This window comes from Echiichthys vipera (genome assembly GCF_963691815.1).
Source record: "Echiichthys vipera genome assembly, chromosome: X".
Classification (NCBI taxonomy): Eukaryota; Metazoa; Chordata; class Actinopteri; order Perciformes; family Trachinidae; genus Echiichthys; species Echiichthys vipera.
The window spans coordinates 31270492-31289407 of record NC_139825.1 but is presented as its reverse complement, the minus strand read 5'-3'; the positions used below and the strand labels follow the sequence as shown (position 1 = coordinate 31289407).

General features: G+C 40.3%; 1 protein-coding gene across 1 annotated transcript; it reads left to right on the top strand.

Moving 5' to 3' along the window:
- The first annotated feature begins 3859 nt into the window (after positions 1–3859).
- On the top strand, positions 3860–15767 carry inavab (innate immunity activator b). Its single transcript, XM_083939404.1, has 10 exons — positions 3860–3955; positions 6532–6646; positions 9128–9261; positions 10587–10709; positions 10829–11060; positions 11247–11300; positions 11529–11829; positions 12612–12740; positions 12966–13671; positions 14207–15767. The coding sequence occupies exons 2-10, from the start codon at positions 6592–6594 to the stop codon at positions 14297–14299; spliced, it is 1827 nt and encodes a 608-aa protein (XP_083795530.1). The 5' UTR covers positions 3860–3955; positions 6532–6591; the 3' UTR covers positions 14300–15767.
- The last annotated feature ends 3149 nt before the right edge of the window (positions 15768–18916 follow it).

The following is an 18916-nucleotide window of genomic DNA, read 5'->3' as shown; positions in this document are numbered from 1 at the left end:
AGATATTGTTTTGTTTAATCCCTATAAAGGTTTTCTTCAGAGCAGTGGTTAGTTTGTGATTTCTGTGCGTTGAAACATTTCACATTCCTGAGCTTTGACCAGGGGGGCGAGAGGACAGAAGTGGCTTAACCCCTGAAGCCTCAGTGACCTGCCGGTGGCACAGCCATGACAAACTCAAGCTGTGCAGAACAAAGTTGTTCAAACACATACAACTTTGTTTTCCATTCTAGCTGAGAGCCTCAACCGTCTCCAAAATATGCCAAATTATACTTTGGAGAAATTAAACGGACAAAACCTTTAGAATATGTCATTTTGATGTAATGTTACAGCCATAAAAACATATTGAGTCCTGGATTTTAATATTTCACTCAGCGTAAACACCGTTTTGCTTCAACAAAGAGCTCAAACAAGCAGATATGTACATTTTGTAGCACTAACAGAGAGTGTGGAATAATCAGATTTATCTAATTTAAAAGCTACTTAGCTTGAAGAGCGTTTAAAGTATAAATGTGTGTCTCTGTGTAATGGTGTTGATGTGTTTAAGCTTGTTCACTCTCAGCCACAGTTGGGCTTGGCCACAGTTTAGAATAGACCTTGATTTGCATGGTGGTGAACAAACTTCTAATTCAGTAATCCACATCAGACACACCACTTCTGCATGCTTGCTCATTTGAGATACACATGGTATTTTTTCCCGCATCTTTATTATAGTCAATTAGAGCCTATAGGCAACATAAAACCTAAAGAGAGAGGGCGGAGTGGGGTTCTGAGCTCCAAGAGTTGCTTTGTTTGCCCTTTTAAAGCTTTAGGAGTGGTGGTGCATTAGGGTAACTTTATAGCACTTACTCATGACACCACCTTGATTTAAGCATCATTACAGCGGGATTATGTATTAGCACCTGGTGGAAAAGCCAAAATATTGAGGAGAAAATGTGTGATCTCCTGGCAGCTGATGGCTCTACACACTGGCAGCGATAGTCTAGCCGTACACTTATAAAAGGACTCAGGAATATTTAAAGAATTTGCTTTGCCAGCTGCTGTGTTGCCTACACAAAGCTCTCTCTGCCTCTTGGGGGACCTCTGGTTTATCTAAACTACCCGTGACATCCACCAACTGGCTACTTTAACACAGGGCGAGTGTCTGCGGTGTACAGTAGTGTGGTGGGAAGTTTTCTAACTAGTCTTCACATCAAGCCGGATCCACTTAACGACACAGTTGTTGTAATTAGATTATCGAAAGAGGAAAACTGTGATACTGATTACCTAAGGGTCACAATGTTGGTATAACCTCTAAACTGTAGTTTCCCATGAACAGAACAGATTATTATTCATTTGCATGACTTCACTTCCTTTATATCTGATTTTAGATTATCAAACTGCTTGGTATGCTGCCTGTTGACACAAGACCCTGCTGCTGCTAATGTTGGTATCCCTCCCTTCAGCCTTTCCTTACACCTACACTCAGTTGGCAGTTTATTGGGTACATCTAGCAAAAAACAATGCCATCTAATTCAACAGCCCTGCAACAAATTCTACCTTCATGTAGGTTAAAATATTTCGTTTTTGTTTACATTGTTTTAGAAATGTGTTCAACTTTTCAGCTATTTTGGAGGTTGTAGTTTGTTGAACTGTGTTGCGTTATACTTGGAGGTATTTCTGCTATTTAGCCTACTGCTATTGATATACAAGGGGTGGACAAAATATTAGAAACAGTATAACACAACAGAATTCAGCCGCACCACAAATTACATCCTTCAAAATGACCATACATTTGAAGACTGTAATATAAGACTGCATATGTTTTAGCTATGTGTATCTAATAAACTGGCAACAGAGTGTATTTTGTCCTGTGATGTATTCTGTCCATCGTTTTAGTGAAGGTGATAGTGGAGTAGGAAATTAAATGCTGCCCATTAAAAGGGTTTGTGGTCCTGATAATGCAGAATAATGCTTTCTTGTTAACCTCAAGGTTGATTAATAACCATAGGGTTAACTTACTTAAATGTGTTGTTGAGTAGCATCATCCCTGAGTGAGGAAAAAAACCTATTACTCTTGGTTATAGATTCATATTATTATAAAGGTTAAAGCCCAACAGATACAGGGCATTTTACAGGACACTGAAGAAGAATAATTTATCTACTCTCTGGTGGACAAACTATAAAATGGTGACACTGTTTCAAAATATATTTCCTTTGGCATACTTTGCTTCAATTTCTTGTTATTTATCAGCTGTAATATATGCCAATACCAATCAATTTAGTGAGTCTCTCTAATTTAATGTTTGAATTTTGATGAAGGTGGCATACCATGGCTGGTATTTTGGTTATAGGCTGCGTTTTCAACTTGCCACTGATAAGCTAATATCAACGGATAATATTGGCCAGCTAAACAAATACTACAGTGTCATTGCCAAACGTGAAGGCATCTGTGAAATACACCCGGTTGTGTGTCTGCACTGTGAAACCTAAATGTAGAAGAAATATCTGCTGCTTTGTCACTGTGACTGCTGCTCTCTCGGTGCCATGTCATTTGAGATCTGATTCTTGAGTGTCTGGGAATTGCAGGACCTTTTCTCAGCGTGTCTGAGCACCAACATTCCTGGAAAGCCAAAATGAATATTGAGATTCAGAATGAATGTGGACCACGCAGTTAGAGAGCAGGTGCTGCCTCTGGGTCTGTAAATCCTTCAGACTATCCTCCACCATGTGTTTCCCTCTTTTTAGTGAATGCAAAAATGGCAGCCTCCGCATTGGCAGCCTGGGAGTAAGAAGAGCAACGGTGAAGTTTAGACGGCTGTTTGAGAATCTAAGCTGCTGTAGTAAATGTGTAAGTACATAACTAGGTGTCAATTTTTACTGTCACTTTGAACATCCAGGAGATAGCAGTAGAAATACATTTACCAGATATTTGATCTTTGTGAGCCTCTTTCACACATGCACTGCAAACCTAGGAGTATCTGGATGTGACTCAGCGGGCAGTACATGAGAGCGCAAATGGTCGATTGAGTCGAACCAGGCATCAAACAGAGTTCACAATCCTAGCTGCCTAGAACAAAGACTGTTTAATCTCCAATTTAATCCGTATGTGAATACCGCGGCACATTGCTCGGTGTGTTTGCGGTGGGTGAGTGGGCGTGTTGATGCAGTTTCTATGACGCTGCAGTTGACACCGGAAGGAAACAAACTTCTGACGGCAACTCTTTGACTACTGTTGGTTACTAACATCATGTGGACAAAGTGCATAAATGTTCTTTATTGGCTAGATTTATCTGTCGAATACTAATTCATCGTCTGGTCCGTAAACTCTTAGAACGGTGTAAAAACAAAAATTATGTTTCCAAATTGTTTGCTTGGTCCAAAAAGATAGTTGTCAACCCAACAATATTGAGTTTTCTTTCATACAGCATAAAGAAAAGCATAAAACCATCTCCTTGAAAATGAATTGCATGATTAATTGACAATTGTTTCCAATTATTTTTCTGACAATCAACTCATCAGTTAATGGCCCAGTTGTTCCAGCCCTAAAACTGACATACTTGCATAGGTGCTGTTGCTCATATGTTTGTTTCTCCCGGGCCCTCACTCTTTGTCAAACTGTCTACCTTTTTAAGTTATAGTGCTCTTGCAATGGGACACACGTTTCAGTCAGGTTGCCACCGCCCATCTACTTAGACGCTGATAAGAGGGTAAAGTGAGGTGTAATTTCTCAGTGTCTTTGTCAATGCTGTTGACACAGTTTCAACCTCAGATGGGAGCGCTGAGTTATATGACACTGACTCAAGTGTTCAGCCCTCTGTTTGTGGCCACTCCTCTTCAGCAGGCAGCCTTTCTTAGTGGGCGAGTCTCTCATTCCTGTCCAGACTCCACACAGCTCAGGTTTTGTGCATTTCTGTTCAGGTCGGGAATTCGGAGGGAACGTTTTCACACTTTTTGGATTTTGACAGTTTTTCACAACGTAAGTAGATTTTTCATATGTAAATGTACTTGATGCCTCTCGTGTTCCCTGAGTGAATTAATTTGGAATAATGTGGCATAACTGTAAATGTAATGGTGTTGTTGAATTAATATTTTAATATTGAGAGACATTCATGCCTTTACACAAACAATGTCAGTCTGGTGTGACTGTTGTTTTCTCGGTGGCACGTCCACTGACACTTGACTTGAAGTAATTGGGGGTGTGGACACCTTCAGCTAGTTTTTGCAGATCAGTGCGATGTCTTGGCACCTTCAGTGTGGGGCAAGGCAAGATAATTTAAAGGGCACATTTTTAGCACCAAGGCAATTAAAACACTTTACATAAAACATTAAACGGATATTTAAAAACAGTCATTACAGAGAATAGAAAATAAAAACAGGCTAAAAAAAAGAATGTGACAACTCCTTACCTGTTTTTGTAGGTGTGTGTTTGATTTATCTAAACCTATTCCCAAAGAAGTGCCAAGTTTATACCGTGTATGTACTAATTTGTTCAAAAGTGGAACACACAACAGAACAAAAACCTCTGATCAGAAAAATGTTGCCGATTGTTCTGTATATCATAGGTTTGTACTGTATATTTTGATGGGAAAATCCTGCACAACTACATTAAACCACTTTGGTATTTTATACGGTTCCCTCCTTGTGCGGTGGAGGGATGACAGTCCGCTGTTTTTTTAGGGGATTTCAGCAATTAGTAAAACCTTGAACTGGTGAGTGTGAATCTGAAAGCTCAAAACCCTCCAAGACGTATGACAGGACATCCAACTTTTAGAGGCATACAGCATGTATTTGTGTGTTTTACCTACTTGATATCTGAAATACTGTATTAGATCATCATATTTTGGGGTATTAGTTCTGAAGCGATTAGGTGATTGATCAGTTAGTTGATCAACATGACTGCAATGTACAGAACTCTTTTGAAGTCATTCATCAAGGACAATGTGATTATAGTGTCTTCTATAGGAAATTAGTTATTGTTAATAATGAAAATTATCAGCATTTTCCTACAGTTGGTTTATTTCTGCATCTTTTTGATATTTGCTGCTATCAGATTGATCAGGGATGTGATCCTTAAACACTAACTGCTGCTTGTAGTTAAAAACAAGTAGGATTGTGTTCACCCACAGAACAGTGTGCAAATCAAATGGGACTTCAACTAACTAATTATTTTCATTAGCGAATAATCTGCCAGCTATTCTCACGATTAATTATGTGGTCTATAAAATGTTTCTCCAAGTCCAAGGTTATGTCTTTAAATGTTGTGTTTTTCAGTCTAAAACCCAAAGATATTCAGTTTAATATGATCTGAAACAGAAAAGTGGAAAATCTCCATATTTGAGAGGATGAAAGCATCATTTATTTTGCCATTTTAGCACAGCCATTTTTCTGTTTATGAACTAATCATTGCAGCTCTAAAATCAATACATGCCAAATTTAACATGACATTTTTTTTAGTAATTAACATTCTTAGTAAGTAACATTTCTACAAAACCCAGTATATGTTAACCTTTATGTTTCAAACTGAACCAGCACTGAATTCAGCAGTGTGTGTTATTTTGTTGTTAGTGTCCAGTACATAAGCTGTACCACTAATTCAGTAAACACAGCAGCCACTTGTCTGTGATTTGAAGGAGTGAAGACTCCGGTCACAGACGTGTGACCGTGTGGAGGATGTGTCATGTTCATGTCATGTTCAGCATGATAATGGGATATGGGTCCGAGTGTCACCACCAACATATGATAGAAACACCTCTTATATGTTGCTCATGACCTGGCTGAGGCGAACCTCCCCTGTGTCACATTCCTGTATTCTAGTTAATAATTTAACCAACAAGTTTCACAGTTTTTATTTGACACCAGACGAATATATGGCTCATGCATCCTGAGCCTCTTATCTGAAGGAATGAGATAATGGTGATCATATGACACCAGAGACTAACAAACGGAGTCACAGGAAACACCCTAGACTCTGCAACATGTATGTGTACTCACGCTGTGGGAGACATGACTGCACCTGACTGCAGGGTCAGGAAGGCAAGTCACTCCTGAATCACTCAATCAACAGGTCACTACGCTAAGTATTGTGCAGTCTTTGGAAAGCTTGTGTTAATGCTGTTTGGCTTTGGGTTGTGACTACTCATGAATTGCTTGTCTTTGTAGCCTTTTAATCCTATTTCATATTTAGTTGGGGTTTTTTTTCCAGAGACTGTAGGCTTGAAAACTGTGCTGCTTTCTGGGCTTTTTTGTCACAGTTTGAATCTGTTGTGCCTTGGGCTTTTGTAGGATATGGTCATTTATAATAATACCTTCATGAAATTATAGGAAAGCAGTGTAAAATGTTAAATATTGTTTTCAAATTTTAGTTTTTCTTGATTGAATTTGCCTTTTCTGTATGGCATTTATTACATTTCACCAAAAACTGCCGGTCAGAAGTGACCATTTATTAAGAGCTTGCCACCAATGATCCCTAACTTTTGCGAAATTCAGGTTGATGTCGACCTCAAAAAGCTTGAAAATTGTAATGGATGCTAAAGCTGAAATAATATTTTACAGGAAATGATGAGCGTCGACGTTATCCACTGAAGAACAGCAACAGGAAGTCGATCCACTGACATGGAGGGAAACGGAGAGATCAGTGACACTGACAGTGGCATCATCCTTCATTCAGGTAAAACAGTTTGTGTAGCACTTTTGAAACATTGAGTAGCACAGCTGTCTAAGTCACAACCTTTTTTTTAATGTTGCAATTACATTTTATCATTATTTAAAATGCTGTCTATTCATTTGGTCTCAGGATATTACAGCTTGCAGAAGTATACATGTGCAACAATATAAATGTGATCATTTATGGTCAATGCAGTTTACTGCAGCAGGGTTTGGTGTTTGGCTGCAGTGATGTTGAATGTTAGAAATCACATCAGCAACATGGGCCAACATCATGGCACCTGAAGTCAGTAAAAACAAACAGCAGATTGTCCTTGAATGGTTACTTGCCCAAATATGTCTGAGAGACATTGGGCCGTTTTTCTAAATTGCATTAATTAGTGTGAAAAAAGTGGATTTAAGTGGGGATTGCTCTGTTTCAGAAGTTCGAACAACAATCAAAATGTTCTTTGAATATTTAGACTTTAAATAAATACTGAAAATGTGCACCCTTTATTAAAATTACACATTGATTTAAAAAGCAAAGCACCAAGCTCTGTTAAGCAGTAGACGCAAATCAATGACGAAACTACAGATAAGTTCACACCTTAGTCCAGCGCATGGTAATCTTATCGCAGCACCTGCTCTTAAATGACCTCAAACAGAAGATAAAAATGTTTTATTTCCAACTAACTTTTGTTTTGTTGATGTCTTTCTGCCAAAGAAGAATGGCTCATTCTTCTTTCTTGTCAAAACCTGGCGCCTACATTACCCACAATGCAACGTGACCAACAGTGACAGTCCTGTCAGAGATTTGGGTTTGTTAGTTCTAGTGGCAGCTAATGTAGCATCGAGCTTTTTTAGCTTTTGTTTAACATGTTTTGTAAATATCAGTCGAAAAAATGAGTCTATTACTTAATTCGCCGACTGATAGAAATCAATCATTTTGCTTATCAATTAACCATTTGTGGGGTTTTTTGTTTTTTTTTTTACTTAAAAAATCCAAAAAACTTCTCCGGCTCAAGCCTCACAGTAGTAAATATTTGCTGGAAACTGGATGTTGTTTCATTTTGGACTGTTGATCAGACAAAACAACCGGGTCGTATTTGTCATCTTGGGTTTTTGAAAAGTGTTGATCGGCATTTTTCACTCTTTTCTGGCATTTTGACTAAATGATTAATCGATATAACCGGTTCAACATGAGTGAATATGTTGCTCATTCTCTTCTGTAAGTCAATCTGTATTTGGGGGTCACAGTCAACTTCATTAAAATGAGTCTCACAATTTGGTTGTCTACATTATTCCCTCAGTCCCATACGGTAACAACAGAATTAGCATTCTTGTTTTTTCTGACATTCCTTGTGCCCTAATTGAGCCACGTGAAGTCTACCCTATACAATGAAAAGGTGTCAGTCTGCAGAGAATAGGGGATTGTCACTCTAGAACCAGGAATTCTTTGGCCTATTGTAGTGCTGTCACACTTGTTTCCTGACGAAGCCCTGATGTTTGTCAGTACCTGCAGGGATTCTGTTAATAATCTCCGAAGGTATGTGGCGCTTAATGCATTTTGCCTGAAGCCACTCCCACAGCCCTGAGACTAATCTTAATGTAATTAGTCACCAAGGGTACGGACAGCACCAGTAGAACACTTGAACATTGTTTATAGTTACGACTATGCCAGTCTTTCTGCATGCCACTAAAGAAAACAAAGATAAAAACAAAAGATACGTTCTGTTGAATGTAGCCATTGTGTTGTCCGGAGTGGCCTCGAGAGTAAATCTGGAGCAGTATACAAATGGAAAGGGCACCATAACATGAGCATGCCAGAATACAGAAAACAAACAAAAGAAATATGAATTTAAGTAAAATTGAACAGGCAGAGTCAAGATCACCATCAATATGAAGGACGTGAAGTATTAGGGAATTGCATTTTTATCTTTATTTTTTTTAATGATCAAACATGACATGGGACTACGTCTGATGAAAGATTAAATTATTTTTAAATAGACTTTTACTGTTCCTTTTCTCTTGCACATTTGGGTTGCTTTGTTTTCACTGTGGCTAAAAATACTAATTTGTTCACTTACTTCATGTACTTAATGGTAAAACAGCTTTCTGTGTGATACAGTGCAAATCGACTGCACCAAAAACAAGCACAGAGTTGAATCAATATCTCTGTGACACTGTCAATAAAAACTGCACATGATAAGCTTATAAAAGTGAGAATTTACTGCATGGCTTCTGAATTGGATTGCATTTGATTCAGCTACTGTAGGTGTGACCATTGAACTAGTATCTGTGTATGCTTGTGAGTGCAAATGTTTTTTTGTTTTTTTTTGAAGTTATTTGATTTTATGTACAACTGTCAAAACTTCAAGCTGGGCCACAGGAACTCCATCTTACTTTGATTTCCACTTACTTATTGTCTCATGTGTTAAGTACTGAATAAAAATGTGTCAGTAACAAATCATTTCAGACGAATCCATATGCTTTGTTCCTGTTACAGGCTCTGACAGCCCAATGACACACACGAAGGATGTAACCACGCACACACGGGCCATGAAGCTCAAACATCAGGCTCTCCAAGACCGACTGGAGATCTGCGTACTGGAGCTGAAGAAACTCTGCATCCGAGAAGCTGTAAGTAAAAGTTAAATGCAAATCAACAGACCAAAAGTTTAAAAACGAATGAGGCAACAAATGACATTGAAAACATGTCGCAGAACAAATGAGTCACATAATCGTGATCATCTAAGATCGAGACAGCTGCAGCAAGCTGTTACACATTGTACTTGCCATGGTGCATGTGATTCAGCTTTGTTTATGAGGGATTAACTAGGTGGAGTAGATAAATGCAGGATATTTGATGACTCATTATACTGAAGGGTAAAAAAGTTTAATTTCTGAGATATGTTCAGCTAGGTCCGACTAATATGGATGAATTAAATTGAGTTTGGGTCAGGATCAGTGGTTATCTCCAGTCACAGTCTACTGAGAGGAAACAAAATGTGTTTTAATCTACCCTCCTGTCCTTTTGTGACGTTATTATTTTGGCTCTTACCACCGAGCAGAAAACAAACATCATCACTTTCCTTCATTATGTAGTGAAGTGAAACCACGCAATGTGGCTGCAATAAGATTTGTTAATGTATCAAAGCCTTTGAAGAGGTATCCTGGTGGTTCATTGGTTCAATTTAAATTTTCCCATGACAGCCTCTCTCTTTCTCAATCTCTGCACTGTGAGTGATCAAATAAAGACAAAACAATTTTGAAACTTGACAAATATTCCTTTGGGAGTATCTCTGCCATGCGTCAGTGCTCCGGGGTAAAAGCCCAGGACTGATCATTCTTTCCTGTTGACACTCGGGCTGGGCTCTCCTGTTGGGACATGCTCAGGTGAACTAATGGGAGGCATGATGCCTCTCCCTTCTCTTAGTGACAAAAGAACAAGTAAGCTCATTGGCCATGCTTACGTGTTTTTCTGTCTGCAAATGTGGCTTGTTAGGAGTGAGTCAAAGTAACACGGTTTTTATGACTGTTCTGTTATTAAATCGGTTACAGAGTATTGTCATGCTCTGGGTTTCGTTTTGACCTGGATACTCGATACAGGGAAAAAAGTGCAATCCAAAGAATGTTGTGTGAAAGGAAATCTGTGCATATTCAGAATTATGCAACCGTTTCCTTGAACCTCTATGCCTCAACACGTAAAGAGAGCAGTACAAGATACATGAACATCATTTCAAAACTGCCACAGGCATGGTTGAGTAAACTCTGAGGAGATGTGTATGTCTTTGTTCGAGGAACTAAACTGAAAGGCTTTATTAGCATCTTTTCAAACACTATGTCTTTGTTTTGACTGACTATGTCAAAAAGCCAGGATCTGTCCTCAGAAAAATAAACTTTTAGTCATGGTTAAATGTTGCCTTGTGGACATTTGGATTTGTAATACTCTCTGTGTGGTTTAGGAGTTGACAGGCCGGCTGCCAGATGATTACCCTCTGCTGCCAGGAGAGAAGCCTCCGCAGATTCGCAGACGTATTGGAGCTGCCTTTAAACTGGACGAACAAAGCATCCCTCACGGAGCAGAGGTATATCAGCATTTAGAGACCTAAAGACTAAATAATGTCATTTTTAAACAATGTGTAAACTTCAAGGACATACAATGTTTCGAGGTTCACACTGTCGTCTCTCTCGTCACCTCCACCAGGAGTCAGAACTGAGTTTAGTGGATGCTGAGTTGGCACTTCAGATGAAGATATACGAGGCAGCGCGCAAGCTCTGCGAGGAGGATCACCTGAGTAAGGCCGTAAGGAAAAGCCGGTTACAGCAGTGCAAGAGGCAGGAGAAAAAACTCAAACGGCTACAAGAGACGGCTTTTCAGCTACGACTGGAGCATGGGCGATCATCACCACTCCCTGCTTTTAATATTGCACAACATGGTGAGAGTCGCCCGGCCAGACTAGAAGATAGTCCCATTTCATAATAACCTGTGCAGGGAGTTGACTGACTATCACTTCATAACTTAATAATTCTTATCGGAACAGAACTTGGCTTTTAATAGATTTGTAGAAATGTATCATTTAGTACTTCACATGTGAATCAAAGTGTCTCTTTCTGTTTTTCAGATCTTGGCACATCTGATGACAGCTCTCTGTCTGATTCTGTAGTCCAAGATGAAGGTAAGACTTGACTCAAAATCTAGGCTTTATGAGAGTTAGAGCAAGACCAACTTCATGTAGTTTAAAAGCTGGATAGGTTTGCCACAAAATCATGAAACACGTAGAAATGTAAATAAAGTCCAGTTAACATTTATCTTGAATACTGCAGTGCTCATGGTTTCCTCAAAGAATAAATAAAAAAATCCACAGAGGTATCATATGCTACATTAATTCTATTTTTTCCCCCAGAGGTGACAAGTCAGTCCTCACAGCTGTCCTCAGGACCCTTTCCAGGAGAGACGGATCCTCCCCAGCCTTCCCCTGTGTCCTCCTCACAGTCCTTCATAGATGGCTCCTACATGTCTCCATCTGTGGCTCCACAGACCCTGCCGCTGACCCCAAGCCAGTCTCCACATCCAAGTCTTGACTCTAGTTTCAACTCAAGCCCCATATGTGACCTTCCTCCCATCCAGCACTCGCCTTGGACAGAGTCTAGTCTCGACCAACCTTACCAGAAGAGCAAGAAGTCGCGCTCCTCCAGCAAGACGAGGTAACACAGACCATCCATCATGAATCCTTTTCCTGTTCATCAACTTTTTAGTATTGGGGGAAACTAAGTGTGGTTTGTGTTTCTTGGATTGTAGTAAGCTACTAGTAGCATTAACAGGATTGTGAGACAAGTGTTCCTGATTCTTTAGAAATGCTGCGGAAAAACTAATACAATTAAAAGGATAATGTATGCTCCTCTTCTAACTAACAAAACATTGTGCAGCCTTTCAAATACTTAATTATACGTCAAAGCTATATGGGCACTGCTACTGATTGGTTTACTCGGGGCTGCTTTGTTTTCCCTTGGTGAGAGCAAGACAACATAAAGCAGTATGAAGGCACTTTTACATTTCAGTAAAGCTGGACAAAGGCTCATCTAGCAAAGAAGATGCCATGGTGTTCATTGGTGTGCAACACTGCCATCTGCTTTTGCTCTGGTGCTACAACAGTCAATGGAAAGAACAAGGAACTATAAACCCTACTGATTTATAGTGACACATTGACGCAGATGTAGAATTGAGGCTCTATTGTCCGGTAGTCGCTTGTTATAATAAAAAAATCCACCTTGTGATAATGTCTTATTCTTTGTCAGTGTAATGGATTAATGTTGCACATTTACATCAAATCACTAATGATCTCAGCTAGTACATCAGAAGCAATACAGTAATATTTTTCGAAGTAAGACAGTTTCATACTCAACTTGATTGTTTTGATGCATAAAAACACAAACTAAGAAACAAAATATAACTTAGTTCTTCCGCTGCCATTTTGTGTGTTCAACAGCCCGGCCAAAAGTGAATTGTTGCCACCGCTGGAGGCTTGCTTTGCTTCCCATCTGAAGCTGAGCCGCTCTCAGTCAAGCAGCACGCCTTCCACACCAGAGATGCGAGTGCACAGACAATTGTCCCTCAGGTAGCTACACCTCAAACACAGCTGCGGCAGCATATGCCTGCAGCACACTTACTGAACCTGTGATTAACTTCAAATTGCAGTGGTATAATTTAAATTTACACTAACGTTGTTCTTTATATTTAAAAAAAAAAAGAAAGAACAACGACATTCATCTCTTTATCAGTGACTATGAGATGAATATATTTTACTAATGTCTATTATACTAATCGCATGCTATTTTTACAGGAAATCCAACCCTGAATCTTCATTTGAAAAGGACCGCGGTCGCACCAGAGGTCCAAGGAGGCGACTGACAGAATATGCAATAACTTTACCAGAGACTCCTCCCCGCACGGTGAACTATGGAAGCCATGTTAACTCTGAGGACAGCAACTCTGAACACTCGTTTGCATCTTACAACAGCTCACCCTGTCGGGAGTTGCCCTGTGACGTGTCCAAACAATATCAGTCTGTATTCCCGCTCTCTGGCCCTGTTGGCAGCTATGGACCCCAAGCCTTCCCACACACTGGCTTTTACCATAACCCCAGGCACCAGTCCAGCCCCATTTTTCCCAAAGCCTATTACAATGAGGAAATTGTCTACCAACCTGATCTGGACTTGGCACGGAGCTATTACGCCCCGCAGGTTCCCCGTCCTTCCAACAGATATGAGTATTACTATAAAGATGCTGCTGTGCCCCACCAGAGAGCACAGAGGCCTTTACCTCCTGATATTAGACTCTCCCCCTCCCCGGCTCAATGGGACAATCCACTCTATCGCTCCAGTGGTCTCCCACAACAAGTAGTGAATGAACAGCTCAAGTCCTGGCACCGGCGCAGTCAGCTCAAATCCCCCAGGTCCCGCTCTCTTGACAGACAGGGAGCAGTCAGAGTTAAAAACATGTCCGCTCGGGAGGCGACCTTGCAGCAAAATCAGAAGTACCATGAACAGGTAAGCAGACAAAAGCATTTTGATTAATGTCTAACATTCTGTCAGTCAACATTACTAACAGTTTGTCTGCAAAAATGACGAGTAGTGTTAAACACTACAGGCTAGTTTTCACTGGGGGTGAAAAGGATTTTGAAGTTTATATTTAGGATACAGAGTTTTTTATGCATTGTAATAATATGATTAGAAAGGATTAAGGCACTATCTGTTGCAGCTCATTTATTGTTCACGCTGTTCAGAAAACACACAACACATCCAACTGGATGCAGATAATGGCAAAATGCTGAATATAACGGTGAAAGTGAAGAGTTGTGCTAGTATAAGCCATGTAGGCTGTAGAAGTCCTGAACAGTTAGTAGCCACTGCAGAATATGAATGACAAACTTATGATAGTCTATATAAAACCAAACACCTAAACGTAAGTCTTTATTAAAAGACCAAGAGAACAAGCTACACATATTTGCATACTACCAGATTAAATGTATGCATCAACCATGGTTCTTAAAATATTGTTTCTTTTTCTTTTGCTAACCTTCAGGTTCTCCAAAGAAGGGCTCTTCAAAGAGCTGCAGATGACACTCAAGGGCACTGGGTTGTAGATGATGGCTCTCACTTTGTAAGTCAAGTGTAAACCACGGACACCTTGGACCACAAACTGATCATGTGAACTTAGATGCTACAACTGCATTCATTCCCAATTAGCCACAGTGAAGTGGTCAGAAAATCAAGTTGATTTAACGGTTTAAAAAATTACCTTTTTAATGATTCCTTTCCTACCTGTGTGTATTTGCGCAAAACTGGTCATTCATCATTCTAAAAAAACAAATATCATCAGCACAGACAGTTTCTGTGTCATGAAATACAGCCAGGGTTATTTTGATATGTGATTATTATATGATATAATGAAATGACAATTAACAGAAAAGTGAAGAAATGTCCAATAAAAGTCTATATTGTAGTCCGACGATTATGAGAAGTGCAAATGTTTATTTTTTTAAACTTTTCACATGTTACTAACATTTAGGTAATAGTTGAAGTTGATCTCAGATGATTTATTTCAAAATAGGCACATTTAAAGCCGTCAAGAAGACTGCTTTAGGTACTTTATCATACAACATCCTGCATTAGATGTGGTTGTCCGTAGCCAAAAACACTGCCAAATAATGAGAATGTGTGTGAGGATGTGCTCAAGAAAGAGAAGTTTACTTTTTGCAGTTTGGTGGATGAGGATTTTCTCATTTTCACCTGACTGTATGAAGGAAAAAATCGTTTGTAAATTAATGTAAATGAGCAACTTATCCCTTTTTAAGCACATTTTGTGTATAACGTTGCCTTGATTTTGTCTTCATGTTAGTGAACTTGAGCTGCTTAAATTTAAGATCCCAGTTTTGTCCTCTTTATCATGTACTTTTGGAGACAAATGTGTCTTGTTTTTATACTTAACGTGTCTGTGGCTCTGCCAGTTAACTTGAATTACTAATGGACTTAATCAACTAGTTCAAACTAGATATTAATCTACTCACATGAGTTATAAAGTAGCAAATGTAAAGAAAGCAGAATCTTGATGCCTGGCAGCTATAAACATGTTTAAATGTCATGAGCTTTAACAGAATCAGTGACAGTGTTTGCGACAGCAGATGACGAGACACTAACCTTTTCTGTTAGAACCAGTACAATTTCAACTGAGGTGAACTGTATTTGAAAACGCTGCCAATATGTGATTCACAATCAAGTCTCCCAATCAAACAAGCTTTTGATCGTAGATCATTTGAGAATGAGAGCAAAGTACTGCAAATTCAACAATCGCTGAACACTGACTAGTCTCTCACAGTGGTCTACTTATGTGTTTATTTATTGTGCACCGTTGGACCCATGGAAAGTCAGACTTAAAAAAAAAGAAGACCTGGACCTGAGTTTGCTTAAACCAGCAGCAGTAAAGACTGTGGCTAGTTGTATATAAAAACACAGACTACAATCATGTTACCTTGTGTGCCTCTTTTTTTTTTACTGTGTTTTTTATTTATCTGTTAAAGTAGTTTAAGAAGACCTAATAATAATAATAATGTGTTATGTTGCTGTTGATAAATCTGTGAAAATGTTTTCCCTGTGAAAGAAAATAAAGACTAATGTTTGCATAATGTTGAGTTTTATTTACTCCTTGTATATGTTTTTTCACAGCAGACATTTTGACTTGTCACAGTAGGAAAAGCACAGTTGTGAATAATACAATTAATCATGGCTCAATGCCTAGATCCAGCCCCTTCAGTTTCAGGGTCCTGGTTTTGTTCATGCTTGCTCACTGTCACACTGTCAGGCCTTAGTGGGACACTTGAATAGTACAGATCCAAAAATAACACTATTAGAAACACCCTTATCTACTATGTCACGTCAAAATGTCTGCTGTGAAAAAGGCCAACTGATTTTGCTCAGTTTTAATATTGGCACCGGGGTTTGTGTACACACCTGAGATATTTATGTAATGAAGGTGACTATATTTATAAAAGAAAACACAAAATGAAAATAAGGCAATTAGGTATTGTCTTAAACAGATAATCTGTTGCTTCTAATCATAGACTGTAAACTCAAACACATTATCTGTCTTTGTCTCAAGTTCCTAAGGATTATTTATTGCTTGTAAACAAGAACCTCCGTGTGCACTGAAGAATAATTGGTTACATTGCAAATTATACTTGAATATCATTCTTTGTTACAAACTGGTACATGCTTATCAACAAGGTCAGAACTCCACTCTGTGCAAGCAAAGCTGCTTCCCAGCCTTCTCACGCTCACAGTCTTCCCCTGGCAACCGTTGTCATGTTATTGATATGCATATTGTATACTTTTAAGTGTAGTGTATATTACTCACAGACAGAAAGAAGCCTACTTATTCAGGCTTTATCCTTACAAATATCATTACAGTCTTGCAACACTTCCCATCATATACGATGTATTTGTGATACATTTATAATATAACATGTATGGTATGTTTTAAATGCAAGAGACGTGAATGCATTTGGAGACATTGAGTAGCGTGTAAGTGTATCGTTAAGGCAATGTCCAAGCATTACCTAGTTTAAAAAGGAACACAAAAATATGTTTTTCACAAGGTACAGTGAGGATGAAAGAAGTATTTTGACCAGATGATATTTGTTTATTAAAATTATTTATTTTCTATGGTGAATACATGTGTAAATATGTAATTTTTTGTGGTGTGTGCATAAATACATACATGGCATATTGTAAAGATAATGTGTAAAAATAAGATATGATGTATGAATATAAAGCCATTTATTATGATAATAGTAGTGAAAAAGTGAAAGGATTAAATAGGCTTCTTCCTATTCCTTTTAGGATCACTCACCACTCATCTTCAACCACTTATCTGGGGTCAGGCCGCGTGGGCAGGGGACCCCAAACTTCCCTTTCCCGGGCCACATTAACCAGCTCTAACTGGGGGATCCCGAAGCGTTCCCAGACCAGTGTAGAGATATAATCTCTTCACCTAGTTCTGGGTCTTCCCCGAGGCCTCCTCCCAGCTGGACGTGTCTGGAACACCTCCCTAGGGAGGCGCCCAGGGTGCATCCTTTAGATGCCCGAACCACCTCAATTGGCTCCTTTCAATGCAAAGGAGCAGCGGCTCTACTCCGAGTTCCTCACGGATGCTGAACTTCTCACACTATCTCTAAGGTAGACTCCAGCCACCCTCCTCAGAAAACTCATTTCGGCCACTTGTACTCGCAACCTCGTTATTTCGGCGATGACCCAGCTTTCATGACCATAGGTGAGGGTAGGAACAAAGATTGACCGGTAGATCAAGAGCTCATTCCCTACCTTGAGTAAACAATCCACCGATTTCCTGCGGAGAGCCATGGCCTCAGATTTAGAGGTGCTGATCCTCATCCCAGTCGTTTCACAATCGGCTGCGAACCGATCCAGTGAGTGCTGAAGGCCACTGACCGACGATGCCATCAGGACCACATCATCTGCAAAAAGCAGAGACGAGATCCTCAGCCCACCTAACTGCAAACCCTCCCCTACCCGACTGCACCTCGATATCTTGTCCATGAAAATCACAAACAGGATTGGCGGGTGCCAACCCCCACCAGGAACAAATCCGACTTACTGCCGAGGATCCGGACACAGCTCTCGCTTTGAGTGTAAAGAGATTGGATGGCCCACAGAAGTGACCCCCTCGGCCCATACTCCTGCAGCACCTCCAACAGTATCCGCAAGAGATATTGATGATGATCCCCCATCAGCCTCCAGCTCTGCCTCTACAAAAGAGGGTGTGTTAGTCGGATTAAGGAGTTCCTCAAAGTGCTCCTTCCACCGCCCTATTACCTCATCAGCTGAGGTCACCAGCGTCCCGTCCTTACTGCAAACAGCTTGGAGGGTTCCCCTTTTCCCCCTCCTGAGGTGCCGAATGGTTTTCCAGAAGCACCTTGATGCCACCCAAAAGTCGTTCTCCTTGACTTCTCCAAACTTTTCCCACACCTGCTGCATTGCTCTGGACACCGCAGAGGCTGCAGCCCTTCGGGCCTGTCGGTGCCTTGCAACCGCCTCCAGAGTCTTCCGGGATAACAATATCCTTTTATTTTGGAAGAACAATGCAGATTCCGTCCTTCCGGGATAACATATCCCGGATGGACTCCTTCCTCAGTCGGTCAGCTTCCCTGACCACCGATGTCCACCACGGTGTTCAAGGGTTACCGCCCTTTGAAGCACCTAAGACCTTGAGGCCACAGCTTACCGCCGTAGCTTCAGAAATGGAAGCTTTGAACATTGCCCACTCCGGTTCAATGCCCCAAACCTCCACAGGGATATCAGAAAAGCTCCACCGGAGGTGTGAGTTGAAGATCTATCGGACAGGGGCGTCCTCCAGATGAAGCCAGTTCACCTGCACTACCTGTTTAGGCTTACCCTGTCTGTCCAGAATCTTCCCCCATCCTCTGACCCAACTCATCACCAGATGGTGATCAGTTGACAGGTCTGCCCCTCTCTTCACTCAGGTGTCCAAAACATAAGGCCTCAGATCAGATGATACGATCACAAAATCGATCATCACCCTTTGGCCTAAGGTGCACTTATGAGCATCCTTATGTTCGAACATGGTGTAAGTTATAGACAATCCTTGATTAGCACAGAAGTCTATGACAGATGGCCGCTCAGATTTAGATCAGGGAGGCCGTTCCTCCCAATCACGCCTCTCCAGGTGTCTCCATCATTGCCCACGTGGGCGTTGAAGTCT